Source organism: Macaca mulatta, chromosome 19, assembly GCF_049350105.2.
Source record: "Macaca mulatta isolate MMU2019108-1 chromosome 19, T2T-MMU8v2.0, whole genome shotgun sequence".
NCBI classification, from domain to species: Eukaryota; Metazoa; Chordata; class Mammalia; order Primates; family Cercopithecidae; genus Macaca; species Macaca mulatta.
Window position 1 is genome coordinate 67,620,951 of NC_133424.1, and position 17,826 is coordinate 67,638,776.

Here is a 17,826-nt window from a genome sequence, read left to right on the forward strand (position 1 = left end):
TGAGCCCGGGAGGACGAGGCTGCAGGGACCTATGATTGCCCCACTGCACCCCAGCCTGGGCAACAGGGGGAAGACCCTGTCTCAAAAAAACAAAACAAAACAAAATAAAAAGAGGGTAATCATATAATTTTTCATCTACAGCAAGACATTTGAGAGCAAAAAGGGACCCATTAATGCCTCCAGAACCAGGAGGCAGATCCCTCCTGTTAATAGTTACAGAGCCAGGCCAGGTGTGGTAGCTCACACCTGTAATCCCAGCACTTTGGGAGGCTGAGGTGGGCAGATCACTAGGTCAGGAGTTCGAGACCAGCCTGACCAACATGATGAAATCCCATCTCTACTAAAAATACAAAAATTAGCCTGGCACGGTGGCAGGTGCCTGTAATCCCAGCTACTTGGGAGGCTGAGGCAGGAGAACTGCTTGAACCTGGGATGTAGAGGTCGTAGTGAGCTGAGATTGCGCCATTGCACTCCAGCCTGGGTGACAGAGCAAGATTCCATCTCAAAAAAAAAAAAAAAAAAAAGTTACAGAACCAGCCTGGCCAACAGGGTGAAACCCCATCTCTACCAAAAATACAAAAAAAAAAAAAAAAAAAAAGCTGGGTGCCTAAAATTGCACCCTGCTCAACAGGCCCCTCTTAACCCCCTTCCCTGCTGTGGTCACCTCCTCAGCACGGACATGATTATCTAACACACCATACATTTTGCCTATTGACCTTGTTGATCATCTGTTTCATCCACCTGCATGGAAGCTCCACAGGACAGGCCTTTTTGCTGATTTAGGTCACTGCCATGTTCTCACCAATAGGAACAGTGCCTGGCTGAGCTTTGGCACTCATTAAAGATTTGTGGACTTAAGGTGTTGAATAGGGGACTTGGAAATATCACAGAAGCCAAAAGGCTCCTGTGTACACTTCATTTTATTTTATTTTTGTTAGAGACAGGGCTTCACTCTGTTGCTCAGGCGGGAGTGCAGTGGTGCAAACATAGCTCACTGCAGCCTCGAACTCACTGGCTCAAGCCTCAGCCTCCTACGTAGCTGGGACTACAGGCACATGCCACCACACCCGGCTAATTAAAAAAAAAAAAATTTGTAGGGATGGGGTCTGGCTGTGTTGCCGAGGCTGATCTCCCCACCTCGGTCTCCCAAAGTATTGGGATTACAGGCATGAGCCACCTTGCCCAGTCCTGGGTGTGCTTTATAGAGGATTTGAGAATTAAATAGGTGTCTAACACTTTCGGTTACATGACATAGAGGGATCTATGGTTTATGTGGAAAGCTAATGGGGGCAGGTGGGTCACTCACAGGCAGAGCACAGGCTTGTGGACATGCTACAGTGGGGATGTATGGGCTATACTGGGGCCCACATGAAGGTATAAAGGACCCTATCATGAGCACCGAGAATATATGGGGGTCTAAAAACATACACAGGGACCTCAGGGGGTTCTGGAAGCTTCTCTGTAGAAGTAAAGAGAATCCTAAATCACTCTGGGCTGTGGGTAGATATGCAGCCTTGACACTGGTGGGGACATAGACTTACCCTCACCCTGGATGGGTGGGCTTAGGGGGCTGGGGAAAGAGACATGAGTTTGGGGCCAGCAACTCCAAGAATTCTTACCCTTCTCTGTCTCTGTCTCCCTCGATATGTCCGCAGTTCTCCCCAGCACATGTCCCTCCACCTGTGTGTACCCCCGGCCCCTCCCTGCAGCTCCACCTGCGCCCCCCTCTCTCCCACCTCTCTGGCTGGCCTTCCTCTCTCTGTCTCTCCGAATCTCTGAGTCTCTCCATCCCTCTGTCGGCTTCCAGCAGTTCTCTCTCCTTCTCCCTGTCTGTTTTCCCGGCTTGCCATACCTTCCTTCTCTTCTGTCCCTGCCCATCTCTGCCCTCCCTCCCTCTCTGCCTCAGCCTGTCTCTGGTGGTCTCCATCCCTCTTGCGTCTCTGCCTGTCTCTCGTCTCTGTGCCAGCCAGGATCTTCCTTTGTGTATCTCCATCTCTGCCCCATCCGTTGGGTCCTCTCCCTCTCTCTCCATCCTTCCCTCCATCCTCTCTCCTGCATCCTCCCACCTCCTCTCCATCCCTCCAGCTGAAGGCCCGCCCCTGTCCCCCCCCCCCGCGCTCCCCCTCCCCCCTCCGAAAGGGTTAACTTTGGGGAAGGGCCCGGAGTCCCCGGATGGTGATGTCAGCGTGCCGGAGAGAAAGGACGAGGTGGCGGGGGGAGGCGGAGAGGAGGAGGAGGCGGAGGAGAGAGGGCGCGTGGGGGGGCGGGGGGGACCTCGGCCTGCAGCATCCGCCGGCCCGCACCTCAGACCCCCCCGGCGGGGGGAGGCGCAGGAAGCGGGGGGCCGGCCAGAAACGGGCTGGGGAGGGGGGGCCCCGCAGCCCCCCCGGGCCATGCTGACTCCCGGGGCCTGACCCCCCCGGGCCAGCCCCCCCTCCCCCAGCTCCGCGGCCCGCCGAGTGGGGGGGGCCAGCCCAGCCCCCTGGGGACCCCCGGAGAGGTGGGGGGCAGCCGGGGGGGCCGGGACGGAGCGGTCGCCGGCCCCCACCGGAGAGACGGGGCGACCGGCCGCAGGGGGGGCGGCCGGGGCACCGGTCGGGCCGGGACCAAGGGCACCATGTCGTCCGGGGCCAAGGAGGGAGGCGGGGGCTCTCCCGCCTACCACCTCCCCCACCCCCACCCACACCCACCGCAGCACGCCCAATATGTGGGCCCCTATCGGCTGGAGAAGACGCTGGGCAAAGGACAGACAGGTGAGTCCAGCAGAAGGGGACACCTGGGGGGGGCAGGGTGGAGGTGGCGGCAGAGGCGGGACTCAGGGTATTCAAATGGCAGGGGCTGGCTCCCCAGACCCCTGGGCCCCTCATAGAGAAGGGACTTGGGATTCAGACTCCTGGGTCCCAGGATGGAGGGGGTTGGGGGCGCAGACTCTGAGGTCCTGGAGGAGAGGGGCTGGGGCCTGGACTCCCGGGTCTGAGGGAGGAGGGGCTGGGGGTCTGGACTCCTGGGTCTGAGGGAGGAGGGGCTGGGGCCTGGACTCCAGGGTCTGAGGGAGGAGGGGCTGGGGGCCTGGACTCCTGGGTCTGAGGGAGGAGGGGCTGGGGGCCTGGACTCCTGGGTCTGAGGGAGGAGGGCCTGGGGACCTGGACTCCTGGGTCTGAGGGAGGAGAGTTTGGGGACCTGGACTCCTGGGTCCGAGGGAGGAGGGGCTGGGGGTCTGGACTCCTGGGTCTGAGGGAGGAGGGGCTGGGGCCTGGACTCCTGGGTCTGAGGGAGGAGGGGCTGGGGGCCTGGACTCCTGGGTCTGAGGGAGGAGGGGCTGGGGGTCTGGACTCCTGGGTCTGAGGGAGGAGGGACTGGGGTCCTGGACTTTTGGGTCTGAGGGAGAAGGGACTGGGGGCCTGGACTACTGAGTATGAAGGAAGAGGGTCTGAGGTCTGGACTCCTGGGTCTGAGGGAGGAGGGACTGGGGGTCTGGACTCCTGGGTCTGAGGGAGGAGGGACTGGGGGCCTGGACTCCTGAGTATGAAGGAAGAGGGTCTGAGGTCTGGACTCCTGGGTCTGAGGGAGGAGGGCGGTCGGAACCTTGAGTGTTGGGACAGGGAGTTTGGGGCCCTAATGCTCCAGCCCCCCTAGGGGCAGAGGCTGGAGGGGCTCCAGGGCCAGGGAGGGGATGGAGGCGGCCTGCGGAGTGGAGCCAGGCTGGGAGCTGAGGTTCTTGCTGCAGTACAGCTGCAGACTGGGGTGGAGCGCATCCGTCCTGGGAAGCCTCTTCCCTCCGGACCGTCCTCTGGCCTCCCGCTCTCCAGGCAGCGAGTTGGGGTGACAGGGGCTGTAGGGCCTGGGACATTCTCCCCTTCTCTGGCATGCTGGCTCAGAGTGGCAAACAGGATGGAGGGTGGGAAGGTGGGCTGCAGCAGGCACGTCTCCCGGAGCGGCTGTGGAAAGGGCGTTCATCCTCTGCTGTTGCTAAACGCTGGCCACCGGCTGCGGCCTCCTTCCTGCCGGATGGATGGTGGGTGGAGGTGACATGGGAGCTGAACGCCCAGGGTCTCTATGAAGCTCAGGGCCAGAGCCAACAGGAGTGGGGACTGGGCTGTGACTGAGAGCTGAGACCCTAGGGAAAAGGAGAAGGTCAAAGCCGCAGGTCCTGAGTGGTGAGAGTGTGAAGGTGCTGCTGACCTGAATTCCTGAGTTACAGGAGAAGAAGGGGTCAGACCTGGACTGGGTCTGAGGGAGGAGGGACTGGGCCTAGAGTGCAGGGTCTGAAGGAGGAGGGGCTGGGGGTCTGGAGTGCTGGGTCTGAGGGAGGAGGGGGCTGGGGGGGCTGGAGTGCTGGGTCTGAGGGAGGAAGGGGCTGGGGGGCTGGATTCTTGGGTCTGAGGGAGGATGGAATGGGGTCTGGACTCCTGGGTCCGAGGGAGGATGGAATGGGGTCTGGAGTGCTGGGTCTGAGGGAGGAGGGGCTGGGGTCTGGACTCCTGAGTCTGAGGGAGGGTGGAATGGGGTCTGGACTCCTGGGTCTGAGGGAGGAGGGCTGGAAGTCTGGACTCCTGGGTCTGAGGGAGGAGGGGCTGGGGGTCTCAATTGCTGGGTCTGAGGGAGGAGGGGCTGGGGCCTGGACTCCTGGGTCTGAGGGAGGAGAGAATGGGGCCTGGACTTCTGGGTCTGAGGCAGGAGGGGCTGGGGGTCTGGACTCCTGGGTCTGAGGGAGGAGGGGCTGGGGGCCTGAATTGCTGGGTCTGAGGGAGGAGGGCTGGGGGTCTGAATTGCTGGGTCTGAGGGAGGAGGGCTGGGGCTCTGAATTGCTGGGTCTGAGGGAGGAGGGGCTGGGGCCTGGACTCCTGGGTCTGAGGGAGGAGAGAATGGGGCCTGGACTTCTGGGTCTGAGGCAGGAGGGGCTGGAGGTCTGGACGCCTGGGCCTATGGCTTTAGGGGTTAGTCAGGGCTGGGTCTTTGGCTTTGGGGGCTCAGGTCCTGGAGTCGAGGGTCCTGAGGAGAGGTGTGGGCTAGGAGACAGGACACACCGTTGGCGTCTGTGCGCTGCCTGTTAGGGCTGCCATGAAGACACAGGAAGGCCGTTGGGGCTGGGGGTTCGGGAGGAGGCGGAGGGTGGTCTGGGGAGGGGGCAGATGTGAGATTAGATTCTTTGGGAGTCATAGGGTCTTCAAAAGACTGAAAAACAGAGAATATAAGGAAGTGATGGGGAGAGAGAAAGTCGCCGGGGGGTTTGGAGGAGACAGACTCGGGGAAACACGGTGAGGAAAGAATGCGTGACAGGCGGGCTCCCCAGGACGGAGAGGGTGAGGGCCGGGGGTGGCTGGCAGAGGACAGGGGCACCTGGCTGGATGGACAGTCAGGAGGAACGGACTGGCAGGAGGGAGGGGAAGGCTGGTTTTGTGGGAGTGCGGACTGTCAACCCCAGGAGTTCAGGTCCGATGTGTTCAGGCCATTGTGAAACAGCCAGGCCGGGAGGAAGGAGCAAACTGGGTGGCCAAGGGAGGACATAGGTGCTGGGAATGCAGGTGACCTGGCGGAACACCCCACATTTTCACCCTGCTCCCCCAGGGCTGGTTAAACTCGGGGTCCACTGCATCACGGGTCAGAAGGTCGCCATCAAGATCGTGAACCGGGAGAAGCTGTCGGAGTCGGTGCTGATGAAGGTGTGTACGCCTGCTAGCGTGTCTGCGGGGGAGCCTGTGGGGCTGAGGGCAGGCAGGGGGCCTTGCTGACCTCTGTTCCTGTGTCTGCGCCCCTCTTGACCCTCAGGTGGAGCGGGAGATCGCCATCCTGAAGCTCATCGAACACCCACATGTCCTCAAACTCCACGACGTCTACGAGAACAAGAAATATTTGTAGGTATTTATAGACACCCAGCCCTACCCCATCCTCCCTCTCCAGGTTACCAGGGTGGGACTTCTCCAGAAACAGGGCCTAGCGGGACCTGGGGGACCTGGAGCTCTCCAGGCTGGACCGCTGAAGGCCCAGTCCCTTGCCTGTTGCACAGGGAAGCTCCCAACTACTGTTCTCACGTTGTGTTGGGCCTGAGGCGAAGGACAACCATCCTCCTACTGTGTCCCCAGCGCCAGCTCCTTGGCCCGCGGCACTACATGGAATGCCCTCTGCTAGATAAGCAGGGTGCCCTCGACCAGACCCAATTTGCAAGTGATCCGCCCACTTCGGCCTCCCAAAGTGCTGGGATTACAGGCGTAAGCCACCATGTCCGGCCAGAAGTGGGGGTTTTTAACTTCTAGGCGCTGATGGGCAGATGCCTCCTGTATGTAAGGCAAGGGGCCTAGCAAAGCCCAAAGGATCTTCCCAAACCCCCACTCTGAGGCACCGGAGAGCCCCCCTCCTCCCCTGGCATAACCGCGGGTGCCGTGGCAGGACACCCCAACAATGGGCCGCCTTAGGAGTTCTGAGTCAGTATCTCAAAGTCAATTACCCGCCAGGAAGGATGGGGGTGGCGGTCCAGCTGTCCAGACTCTAGAGAATGGACCTCTTTGTCCAAACTCTGGTGACCCAAAGGACAGCTGGACTGGGAAGCTGGAGAGGGGACAGCCCTCGTGCCCCACCCCGTCCCTGCACCCAGTCCCCAGGATGAACTGACATCAGGTCATCACTGCTGGTGCAGGTTTCACACACAGGGAGCTGTCTGCCTGGCGCTCATGAGGCTTGCTCTCAGGCTTCCCCAGGTGTGGCGGTAGGAAGGGGCTATTGTCCGGACCAGCGCACTCTCCACTCTTGGCGGTCGCTCCCACTCCACTCTTGGCGTAGGGTGGCAGGGCCATGGGAGCTGATGCTTTGGGCGGGAATCTAGCCATCGAAGAGCTCATAGAAATTGAGCTTTTGGGGCCAGGCACGGTGGCTCAAGCCTGTGATCCCAACACTTCGGGAAGCCAAGATGGGCAGATTGCTTGAAGAGTTCGAGACCAGCCTGAGCAACATCGCAAAACCCTGTCTCTTCAAAAAATACAAAAATTAGCCCGGTGTGGTGGTGCGTACCTGTAGCCCCAGCTGAAGTGGGGCTGAGGTGGGAGGATTGCCTGATCCTGGTAGGTTGAGGCTGGAGTGAGCCATTTTTGTGCCCCTGCACTCCAGCACAGAGTGAGACCCTGTCTCAAAAAAAAAAAAAAAAAAAAAAAAATTTGAGCTTTTGTTTCCCAGAAGCTGATGGGAATTAGTTTTAACCTCCCAGAGCCTGATGGGATTTGGAGTCTAGAATCCAAATGGTTGATGGAGGCTGGGCGCAGTGGCTCACGCCTGTAATCCAGCACTTTCGGAGGCCGAGGCCAGTGGATCACGAGGTCAGGAGTTCAAGACCAACCTGGCCAAGATGGTGAAACCCCATCTCTGCTAAAAATACAAAAAAATTAGCCAGGTGTGGTGGCAGGCACCTGTAATCTCAGCTACGTGGGAGGCTGAGGCAAAGAATTGCTTGAACCTGGGAGGTGGAGGTTGCAATGAGCTGAGATCGTGCCACTGCACTCCAGCCTGGGTGACAGAGCGAGACTCCATCTCAGAAAAAAAAAAAAAAAAAAGAACTATAAAAGTCGGGAGTTCGAGACCAGCCTGGCCAACATGGCAAAACCCCGTCTCTACTAAAAATACAAAAATTAACTGAGTGTGGTGGCGCATGCACCTGCAGTCCTAGCTACCTGGGAGGCTGAAGTGGGAGAATTGCTTGAACCTGGGAGGCAGAGGCTGCAGTGAGCCAAGATCGTGCCGCTGCATTCCAGCATGGGCAACAGAGCAAGACTCTTATCTCAAAAAAAAAAAAAAACTCTAAACAACAACAACAACAACAAAAACCTAATAGTTGATGGAAACTGGAACCCTGTGTCCCAGAGGCTTATGGGAAGTGAGTGTTTGGTTTTTTGGTTGTTTTGTTTTTTTGAGACAGAGTTTTGCTCTTGTTGCCCAGGCTGGAGTGCAATGGCTCGATCTCGGCTCACCAGAACCTCCACCTCCTGGGTTCAAGTGATTCTCCTGCCTCAGCCTCCTGAGTAGCTGGGATTACAGGCATGCGCCACCACACCCGGCTAATTTTGTATTTTTAGTAGAGACGGGGTTTCTCCATGTTGGTCAGGCTGGTCTCGAACTCTTGACCTCAAGTGATCCGCCCATCTCGGCCTCCCAAAGTGCTGGGATTACAGGCGTAAGCCACCACATCCGGCCAGAAGTGGGGGGTTTTAACTTCTAGGCGCTGATGGGAGTTGTCGTCTGTTGCCTCACAGAAGCTGGCTCGGACTGGTGCACCTTGCAATCGTCAATACCTGAAAATGAATTCAAATTTGAGTTTCCTCATCCCAGAGGGAATTAGAGGCTGGGCTTTCTAGGGGCTAATAGGAGTGGGGGTATCTTCACTTTCTAGGGTCCTATAAGAATTGGGGTCTTTGTCTTTCAGGTGCTAATAGAGCTGCCTTATCTCCTGAAACCATTAGGAGTCACAGTGTTGATTCCTCTCCGAAGCTGACATGGGAGGCTCCCTGCTGCCCGGGGCTAATGGGACTTGAGTTTGGTTTCCTAGAGGCTGGTGGAAACTGGAGTCACTTCCTCCCAGGGCGTGATGGGAATTGGAGTCTCATCCTCCCAGAAATTGATGGGAACTGGTGTCTCTTATTCCCAGGAATTGATGGCAACTGGAGTCTCTGCCTCCCAGGGACCCATGGGAATTGGAGTCTCTTTCTCCCAAGGATCATGGGAATTGGAGTTCTCTGCCTCCAGGGGCCAATGGAAGTGGGAGACCAGGCCCTCTGGTCCTCCACATGCCCCTTCCAGCCCTCTGCCCCCTCTATATCCTTTAGGTACCTGGTTCTGGAGCACGTCTCAGGAGGTGAGCTATTCGACTACCTGGTAAAGAAGGGGAGACTGACGCCCAAGGAGGCCAGGAAGTTCTTCCGCCAGATTGTGTCTGCACTGGACTTCTGCCATAGCTACTCCATCTGGTGAGTGGGTAGCTTGAAGGGGAGGCAGGGCTGAGGGCTGCCCAGCAGTCAGGCCCTTGGGGGCATGGGGAGGGCTGAGCAAAAGCCATGTGGTCGGCCCCCAAACCTTTATCCCATTGAGACATAACTCGTATACCAGAAAATTCCTCCTTTTAGAGTGTGCAATTCAGTGGTTTTTGATATATTTGCAGTGGTATGTATCTGCCACTATGGAATTTTAGAACATTTTCATCACCCCGCACCCATTAAGTGAACAGTCTCTCCCCATTCCCCTCCTGCCCCCCAGCTCCTGGCAACCTATTTCCTGTCTATGTGGATTTACCTATTCTAGACATTTTATATAAATGGAATCATACAATACGTGGCCCTTTTTGTATTGTGTTGTGTTGTTTTGTTTTTGAGATGGAGTTTTGCTCTTGTTGCCCAGCAGGAGTGCAATGGTGTGTTCTTGGCTCACTGCAAACTCTGCCTCCCAGGTTCAATTGATTCTCCTGCCTCAGCCTCCCGAGTAGCTGGGATTACAGGTGCATGCCACTGCACCCAGCTACGTTTGTATTTTTTTAGTAGAGTCGGGGTTTCACCATGTTGGCCAGGCTGGTCTCGAACTCCTGACCTCAGGTGATACACACGCCTTGGCCTCCCAAAGTACTAGAATTACAGGCATGAGCCACTGCACCCTGCCTCTTTGCCCATCTTTAATTCGGTTATTTTTAAAAATTTGATTTAGTCTTTTTATTATTGATTTGTAACAATTTTTTATTATAGGAACAAGAGATTACTCTAGGAATAACTCCTAAAAATTATTCTGTATGATGACAGCAAGAACAAGGAGGAAAATTTAACAAAGAAAGGAATTGTTTATTCTAGATGCAAGTCTTTAATCAGTATACATTTTTAAACCATTTTTATCCAAGTCTGTGCCATGTTTTTACATTTTTATAACAGTCTTGTGAAAAGCAAAAGATTTTTCAATTTGATAAATTTCAGTTTGTTGATTTTTTTATTTTATGCCTCATGCTTTTTCTGTCCTATTTAAGAAATCTTTGCTGGCTGGGCACAGTGGCTCACGCCTATAATCCCAGCACTTTGGGAGGCCGAGGCGGGCAGATCACGAGGTCAGGAGATCAAGACCATTCTGGCTAACACAGTGAAACCCCGTCTCTACTTAAAATACAAAAAATTACCCGGGCATGGTGGTTCACGCCTATAGTCCCAGCTACTTGGGAGGCTGAGGCAGGAGAATGGTGTGAACCTGGGAGGCGGAGCTTGCAGTGAGCCAAGGTCACACCATTGCACTCCAGCCTGGGTGACAGAGCAAGACTCCATCTCAAAAAAAAAAAAGAAAGAAAGAAAGAAATGTCATTTTCTTGTATGTTTTCTAGAAGTTGTATAGTTTTAGGTCTTGCATTTAGGTCTGGGATCCATTTCAAGTTAATTTTTGTATATCATGTGAAGTAAGGGTTGTGTAAGGGTTATTTATTTATTTTTAGTTTAGTTTAGTTATTGAGACGGGGTCTTGCTATGTTGCCCAGGCTTGTCTCAAACTCCTGGGCTCAAGGTGTGAGCCAGTGCGCCTGGCCCATATGTCCACTTTCAAACAGTTTTTTTTTTGGCTGAGCATGGTGGCACATGCCTGTAATGCCAGCACTTTGGGAGGCCGAGATGGGCAGATCACTGGAGCTCAGGAGTTCAAGACCAGCCTGGGCAACAAAGTGAGACCCCCATCGCTCCAAAAAATAAAAATAATTAGCTGGGTGTGGTGGCGTGTGCCTGTGGTCCCAGCTACTTGGGAAGGTGTGGTAGGAGGATTGCTTGAGTCCAGGAGGTTGAGGCTGCAGTGAGGCAACAGAGTGAGACCCTTTCTCAAAAAAAAAAAAAAAAGTTACTATTTTTTTCATTGAATTGACTTTAGCCTCCAAATAAGATATTAAATGTGCGATATTTTTATAACTGTTAAGGTACAAAATGAACGCCTTCATCTTTGAGCCTCCTTCATTTGCACATCTCTCCCACTAAGATGTGTTTTAGAGATGGGGTGGGGATCAGGGTAGAGGGACTCAGACTTGGGGTAAAGCTTGTTGATAAAAAGGCCACCTATTTCAATTTTCAGTTTTTGTCTTTTTTTATTTTTTGAGATAGGGTCTCACTCTGTCACCCAGGCTGGAGTGCAGTGGCGCAATCTCAGCTCACTGCAACCTCCACCTCCCAGGTTCAAGCGATTCTCCTGTCTCAGCCTCCTGAGTAGCTGGGATTACAGGCGCGTGCCACCACGCCCGGCTAATTTTTTGTATTTTTAGTAGAGACGGGGTTTTACCATGTTGGCCAGGCTGGTCTCGAACTCCTGACCTCAAGTGATCCACCCACCTCGGCCTCCTGAAGTACTGGAATTACAGGCGTGAGCCACAGCACTTGACCCTGTTTAAATTTTCGACACCTTCCTGTTGACAACATTGTCAAAACCCTGATATGGAAACCCGGCCTCTAGGGGGAGATATTCAACATATTTAATAAGTATGACCCAGTTGGCTGGGCACGGTGGCTCACGCCTGTAATCCCAGCACTTTGGGAGGCCGAGGCGGGCGGATCACGAGGTCAGGAGATTGAGACCATCCTGGCTAACACGGTGAAACCCCGTCTCTACTAAAAATACAAAAAAAAAAAATTAGCCGGTCATGGTGGCGGCGCCTGTAGTCCCAGCTACTCAGGAGGCTGAGGCAGGAGAATGGTGTGAACCCGGGAGGCGGAGCTTGCAGTGAGCTGAGATCGAGCCACTGCACCTCCAGCCTGGGTGGCAGCACGAGACTCTGTCTAAAAAAAAAAAAAGTATGACCCAGTTAATGGACAGGCCAAATGGAAACTGCAGAATCCGACACTCCCTCTCTCCCCAGACATCCACCCTTAAACCTTGAGGGGTTTGGTTCGGGGTGGGAAGGTCCCAAGACAGGGACCAAGGATTTTAAGAACCAGCTCCATATCAGCTTTACCTCAAAATATCTCACGTTGTACATATTCAAATACTTATGGATGAACTAATACAATGTCTGGGATCTCCTACAAACTAATCTGGGTTGGGGAGGAGTATGTATGTAAGGGACGGAGATGAGATGAGATTGGCCCTAAGCTGATCATGGATGAAGCTGGGAGATGGGTAAGTGAGGCTTCCTCTTACTTTCTCTCCAGTTTTAGGCACGTTTGTGATTGTCTGTTATAAAAAGTTTCCAGGCCGGGCGCGGTGGCTCACGCCTGTAATCCCAGCACTTTGGGAGGCCAAGGCGGGTGGATCACCTGAGGTCAAGAGTTCAAGACCAGCCTGGTCAACATGGTGAAACCCCATCTCTACTAAAAATACAAAAATTAGCCAGGCGTGGTGGCAGACACCTGTAATCCCAGCTACTCAGGGGGCTGAGGCAGGAGAATTACTTGAACTCGGGAGACGGAGGTTGCAATGAGCCGAGATCGTGCCACTGCACCCCAGCCTGGTGGACAAAGTGAGACTCTGTCTCAAAAAAAAAAAAAAAAAAAAAAAAAAGAGTTTCCAAAGCCGGACACGGTGATGCATGCCTGTGGTTCCAGCTACTCGAGGCTGAGGCCAGAGGATCACTTGAGCTGGGGAGGTCAAGGCTGCAGTGAGCTATGATCGTGCTACTGCACTCCAGGCCGGAGGCTGCGGTGAGCTATGCCCGTGCTACTGCACTCCAGGCCGGAGGCTGCAGTGAGCTATGATCGTGCTACTGCGCTCCAGGCCGGAGGCTGCGGTGAGCTATGCCCGTGCTACTGCACTCCAGGCCGGAGGCTGCAGTGAGCTATGATCGTGCTACTGCGCTCCAGGCCGGAGGCTGCGGTGAGCTATGCCCGTGCTACTGCGCTCCAGGCCGGAGGCTGCAGTGAGCTATGATCGTGCTACTGCGCTCCAGGCCGGAGGCTGCGGTGAGCTATGCCCGTGCTACTGCGCTCCAGGCCGGAGGCTGCGGTGAGCTATGCCCGTGCTACTGCGCTCCAGGCCGGAGGCTGCGGTGAGCTATGCCCGTGCTACTGCGCTCCAGGCCGGAGGCTGCGGTGAGCTATGATCGTGCTACTGCGCTCCAGGCCGGAGGCTGCGGTGAGCTATGATCGTGCTACTGCGCTCCAGGCCGGAGGCTGCGGTGAGCTATGATCGTGCTACTGCGCTCCAGGCCGGAGGCTGCGGTGAGCTATGATCGTGCTACTGCGCTCCAGGCCGGAGGCTGCGGTGAGCTATGCCCGTGCTACTGCGCTCCAGGCCGGAGGCTGCGGTGAGCTATGCCCGTGCTACTGCGCTCCAGGCCGGAGGCTGCGGTGAGCTATGCCCGTGCTACTGCGCTCCAGGCCGGAGGCTGCGGTGAGCTATGCCCGTGCTACTGCGCTCCAGGCCGGAGGCTGCGGTGAGCTATGCCCGTGCTACTGCGCTCCAGGCCGGGCAGCAGAAAGGGACCTCATCTCTAAAACTACACTTGATCCTAACCAAACGGCCGAGAAGCGATGTCCATCTCTAAAAATAACAAATAAAATAGGCCATGTGCAGTGGCTCATACCTGTAATCCCAGCACTCTGGAGGCCAAGGCAGGCGGATCACCTGAGGTCAGGAGTTCAAGATCAGTCTGGCCAACATGGTGAAACTCTGTCTCTACTAAAAATACAAAAATTAGGCCTGGCACGGTGGTTCATGCCTATAATCCCAGCACTTCTTGAACGCGGGAGGCGGAGGTTGTGATGAGCCGAGATTGCGCCATTGCACTCCAGCCTAGGCAACAGAACGAGACTTCGTCTCAAAAAAAATAAAAATACAAAGCTTAGCTGGGTATGGTGGCACACGCCTGCAATCCCAGCTACTCGGGAGGCTGAGACAGGATAATCACTTGAACCCAGGATGCGGAGGTTGCAGTGAGCCGAGATCATGCCACCGCACTCCAGCCTGAGTGTAGAATGAGACTCCATCTCAATAAATAAATAAATAGGGCTGGGTGTTATGACTCACACCTGTAATCCCAGCACTTTGAGAGGCCAAGGCGGGCGGATCACGAGGTCAGGAGTTCGAGACCAGCCTGGCCAACATAATTAAACCCTGTCTCTACTAAAAACAGAAAAATCAGCCAGGCGTGGTGGTGCGGCCCGTAGTCCCAGCTACTCAGGAGGCTGAGGCAGGAGAATCGCTTGGACCGAGGAGACGGAGGTTGCAGTGAGCCGAAATCGTGCCACTGCGCTCCAGTCTGGGCAACAGAGCGAGACTCCATCTTGAAAAATAAATACATAAATAAATACAATTTAAAAAAAAACTTTTTAAGACCAAAATAAATGAATGATAATAAATGGTCTCTCACCCCCTAAAAAACCAAGAAGTATGCAGAAGCGTTCCACTGTGAGAGCCGGTGAGTGGGGCCTGGGCCTCCTGGGAGGAAGAAGAGGCCTGAGCCCCACCTGGCTGTCTCAGCCACAGAGACCTAAAGCCCGAGAACCTGCTTTTGGATGAGAAAAACAACATCCGCATTGCAGACTTCGGCATGGCGTCCCTGCAGGTGGGGGACAGCCTCCTGGAGACCAGCTGCGGGTGAGTGGGGGCCGGGCTCCCGAGGCCCTGGGCAGGGGCTTAGAAGCCGGCTGGAGGCTCACATCAGCTCTCTCCCTCAGGTCCCCCCATTATGCGTGTCCAGAGGTGATTAAGGTGAGTGAGGGGCGGATGGAGGGGAGAGGGGTGGAGGCAGCAGGGAGGAGCGATGAAGTCACAACCGGCCCTCCCTTCCAGGGGGAAAAGTATGACGGCCGCCGGGCAGACATGTGGAGCTGTGGAGTCATCCTCTTCGCCCTGCTCGTGGTAAGGCGCCCTCACCTCTCCTGCCATTTCTAGATCAATCCCATCTGGTGGGAGCATAGGACAGTACCTTCCATCCTCACCCAGGGGTCATCTCCTGAACTTATTTATGTATTTTATTTATTTATTTATTTATTTTGAGACAGAGTCTTGCCCTGTCACCCAGGCTGGAGTGCAGTGGCGCGATCTCAGCTCACCGCAACCTCTGCCTCCCAGCTTCAAGCAGTTCTCCTGCCTCAGCCTCCTGAGTAGCTGGGATTACAGGCGCCCACCACCACATCCGGATAGTTTTTGAATTTTTAGTAGAGACAGGGTTTCACCATGTTGGCCAGGCTGGTCTCGAACTCCTGACCTCCGGTGATCCACCCGCCTCTGCCTCCCAAGGTGCTGGGATTACAGGTGTGAGCCACCGTGCCCATCCTATTTATTTATTTATTTTGAGACAGGATCTTGCTCTGTTCTTGGCTTACTGCAACCTCTGCCTCCTGGGTTCAAGCTATTCTCCTGCCTCAGCTTCCCGAGTAGCTGGGACTACAGGCACCCACCACTACACCTGGCTAATTTTTGTATCTTTAGTAGAGACAGAGTTTCACCATGTTGGCCAGGTTGGTTTCGAACTCCTGGCCTCAAGTTATCCACCCTCCTCAGTCTCCCAGAATGCTGGGATTACAAGCATGAGCCACCATGCCCGGCAGCTGAATTTATTTTATTTTATGTATGTATGTATATATGTATTTGTTTATTTATTTTGAGACAGGGTTTCTGTCACCCAGCCTGGAGTGCAGTGGCACCATCACAGCTCACTGCAGCCTCAGTCTCCCGGGTTCAAGCAATCCTCCCACCTCAGCCTCCCGAGCAGCTGGGATTATAGGCTCTTGCCAACATGCCCAGCTAATATTTGCATTTTTCATAGAGACAGGGTTTCTCTTTGTTTCCCTGGTCAGTCTCAAACTCCTGGGCTCAAGTGATCTGCCCACCTCAGTCTCCCAAAGTGCTGGGATTACATGCGTGAGGCCACCGAGCCCAGCCCATCTCTCGAAGATTTCACTGGTAATGGGAAAGATATTACATTAACCAACAGACCAAGATTCTGGGGCTCCCCCACTCTGTGCAGAGCTAACCTTTCATTCACAGAACTGTGGGATAAAAAGATAAAAGAACTATGGGATAGTCTCCAGGAGGAACCCCAGAAAGGAACGAGGCATCCAGGAGCACCTGGAAGGCTTGATACCATGACCGTTTACCAGCTGATTCTAGAGCATTGCGATACTGTGATAACAAGTATAACCAGGCCAGGCGCGGAAGCTCACACCTGTCATCCCAGCACTGCAGGAGGCCGAGCAGGGGCAGATCACCTGGGGCCAGAAGTTTGAGACCAGCTTGGCCAACATGGTAAAACCCCATCTCTACTAAAAGTACAAAAATTAGCCGGGCTTGGTGGCGCATGCCTGTAGTCCTAGCTACTCAGGAGGCTGAGGCAGGAGAATCGCTTGAACTTGGGAGGTGGAGTTTGCAGTGAGTCAAGATCATGCCACTGCACTCTAGCCTGGGTGACAGAGTGAGACCCTGTCTAAAAAAATATATGTATAGCTAGATCATAGGCTATCAGCCCTGCTCCTACCACAGGGCCTTTGTGCCTGGGACACTCTGCTACCTACTAGCCTTATTGTTCACCTTGTTCATATCTAGACTTCTTCAAGCTCTCTGCTCAGTTGTCACATTTCCAGGAAGCTTCGCCTGCCCCCGCTCTTCTTCCCCACTCCTGTGAGGTCAGACCCCCTGTGGTAGGCTCCCTTTTCCTGGCAACGATCAGAGTTGTTGCTGTGCATTTTGTTGCTTATTTCTTTTTTTTTCTTTTTTTTTTTTTTTTTTTTGAGACTGAGTCTGGCTCTGTCACCCAGGCTGGAGTGCAGTGGCCAGATCTCAGCTCACTGCAAGCTCCGCCTCCCGGGTTTACGCCATTCTCCTGCCTCAGCCTCCGGAGTAGCTGGGACCACAGGCGCCCGCCACCTCACCCGGCTAGTTTTTTGTATTTTTTAGTGGAGACGGGGTTTCACCGTGTTAGCCAGGATGGTCTCGATCTCCTGACCTTGTGATCCGCCCGTCTCAGCCTCCCAAAGTGCTGGGATTACAGGCTTGAGCCACCGCGCCCAGCTTGTTGCTTATTTCTTTGAGTGGCATCTCCCTTCCTTTCTGTATCATCAGCTCCCGGAGGTCAGGGCCGATGTCTGGGCCGTTTCTCTTTGTGTGTTTTATTTCATTTTGTTGGCTGGCCTTTGCAAACCTAAAGTTGACACATGTAAGACCCTAATAAACACCCGTAGCGAGAATAAATGAGCAATTGGCCGGGCGCAGTGACTCACGCCAGTAATCCCAGCACTTTGGGAGGCCAAGGTGGAAGGATCGCTTGAGCCCAGGAGTTCAAGACCAGCCTGGGCAACATAGCAAGCAAGACCCCATCTCAAAAGAAAGTTAAAAAATTAGCCAGGCATGGCCGGGCACGGTGGCTCATGCCTCTAATACCAGCGCTTTGGGAGGCTGAGGCGGGAGAATGGCGTGAACCCAGGAAGCGGAGCTTGCAGTGAGCTGAGGTCGCACCACTGCACTTCAGCCTGGGTAACAGAGCAAGACTCCGTCTCAAAAAAAAAAAATTAGCCAGGTGTGGTGGCTCGTGCCCGTAGTCCCAGTTACTCAGGAGGCCGAGGTGGGAAGATTGCTCGAGCCCTGGAGGTCAAGGCTGTAGTGAGCCATGATCATGCCCCCGAACTGCAGCCTGGATGACAGAGTAAGACCTCATCTCAAAAGTAAAAAATAAAAATACAATAAAATAAAAAATAAGTAGAAAAGAAAAAGAATACATAAGTTTTTTGTTTGTTTGTCTTTGAGACAGATTCTTGCTCTGTCACACATGATGGAATGCAGTGGCGCCATCTCAACTCACTGCAACCTCCACCTCCTGGATTCAAGCAATTCTCCTGCCTCAGCCTCCCAAGTAGCGGGGACTACAGGCATGTGCCACCATGCCCGGATAATTTTTGTATTTTTAGTAGACAT

At 54.5% G+C, this 17,826-nt stretch overlaps 2 protein-coding genes across 7 annotated transcripts in view; both read left to right on the forward strand.

The window, feature by feature from the left end:
• The first annotated feature begins 2,170 nt into the window (after window positions 1–2,170).
• Window positions 2,171–17,826, forward strand: part of BRSK1 (BR serine/threonine kinase 1) — a 30,330-nt gene continuing 14,674 nt past the window's right edge. Inside the window, exons 1-8 of one of the 6 annotated variants that reach the window (XM_028840247.2) lie at window positions 2,171–2,207; window positions 2,696–2,753; window positions 5,569–5,663; window positions 5,770–5,859; window positions 8,808–8,948; window positions 14,395–14,511; window positions 14,592–14,625; window positions 14,707–14,775. In XM_028840247.2, coding sequence (XP_028696080.1) covers window positions 5,813–5,859; window positions 8,808–8,948; window positions 14,395–14,511; window positions 14,592–14,625; window positions 14,707–14,775 — 408 coding nt within the window. In that variant the 5' untranslated portion in view covers window positions 2,171–2,207; window positions 2,696–2,753; window positions 5,569–5,663; window positions 5,770–5,812. Of the gene's footprint in view, window positions 2,208–2,273; window positions 2,754–3,487; window positions 3,546–3,725; window positions 4,016–5,568; window positions 5,664–5,769; window positions 5,860–8,807; window positions 8,949–14,394; window positions 14,512–14,591; window positions 14,626–14,706; window positions 14,776–17,826 lie in introns of those variants that run through there. The other 5 variants (XM_028840245.2, XM_077981886.1, XM_077981887.1 and 2 more) reach the window with 5 other exon arrangements.
• TMEM190 (transmembrane protein 190) overlaps window positions 2,274–17,826 on the forward strand; it is a 98,931-nt gene continuing 83,378 nt past the window's right edge. The window contains exon 1 of the mRNA XM_077976056.1: window positions 2,274–2,344. The gene's annotated coding sequence lies outside the window, so the exon portion shown is untranslated. The remainder of the gene's footprint in view (window positions 2,345–17,826) is intronic.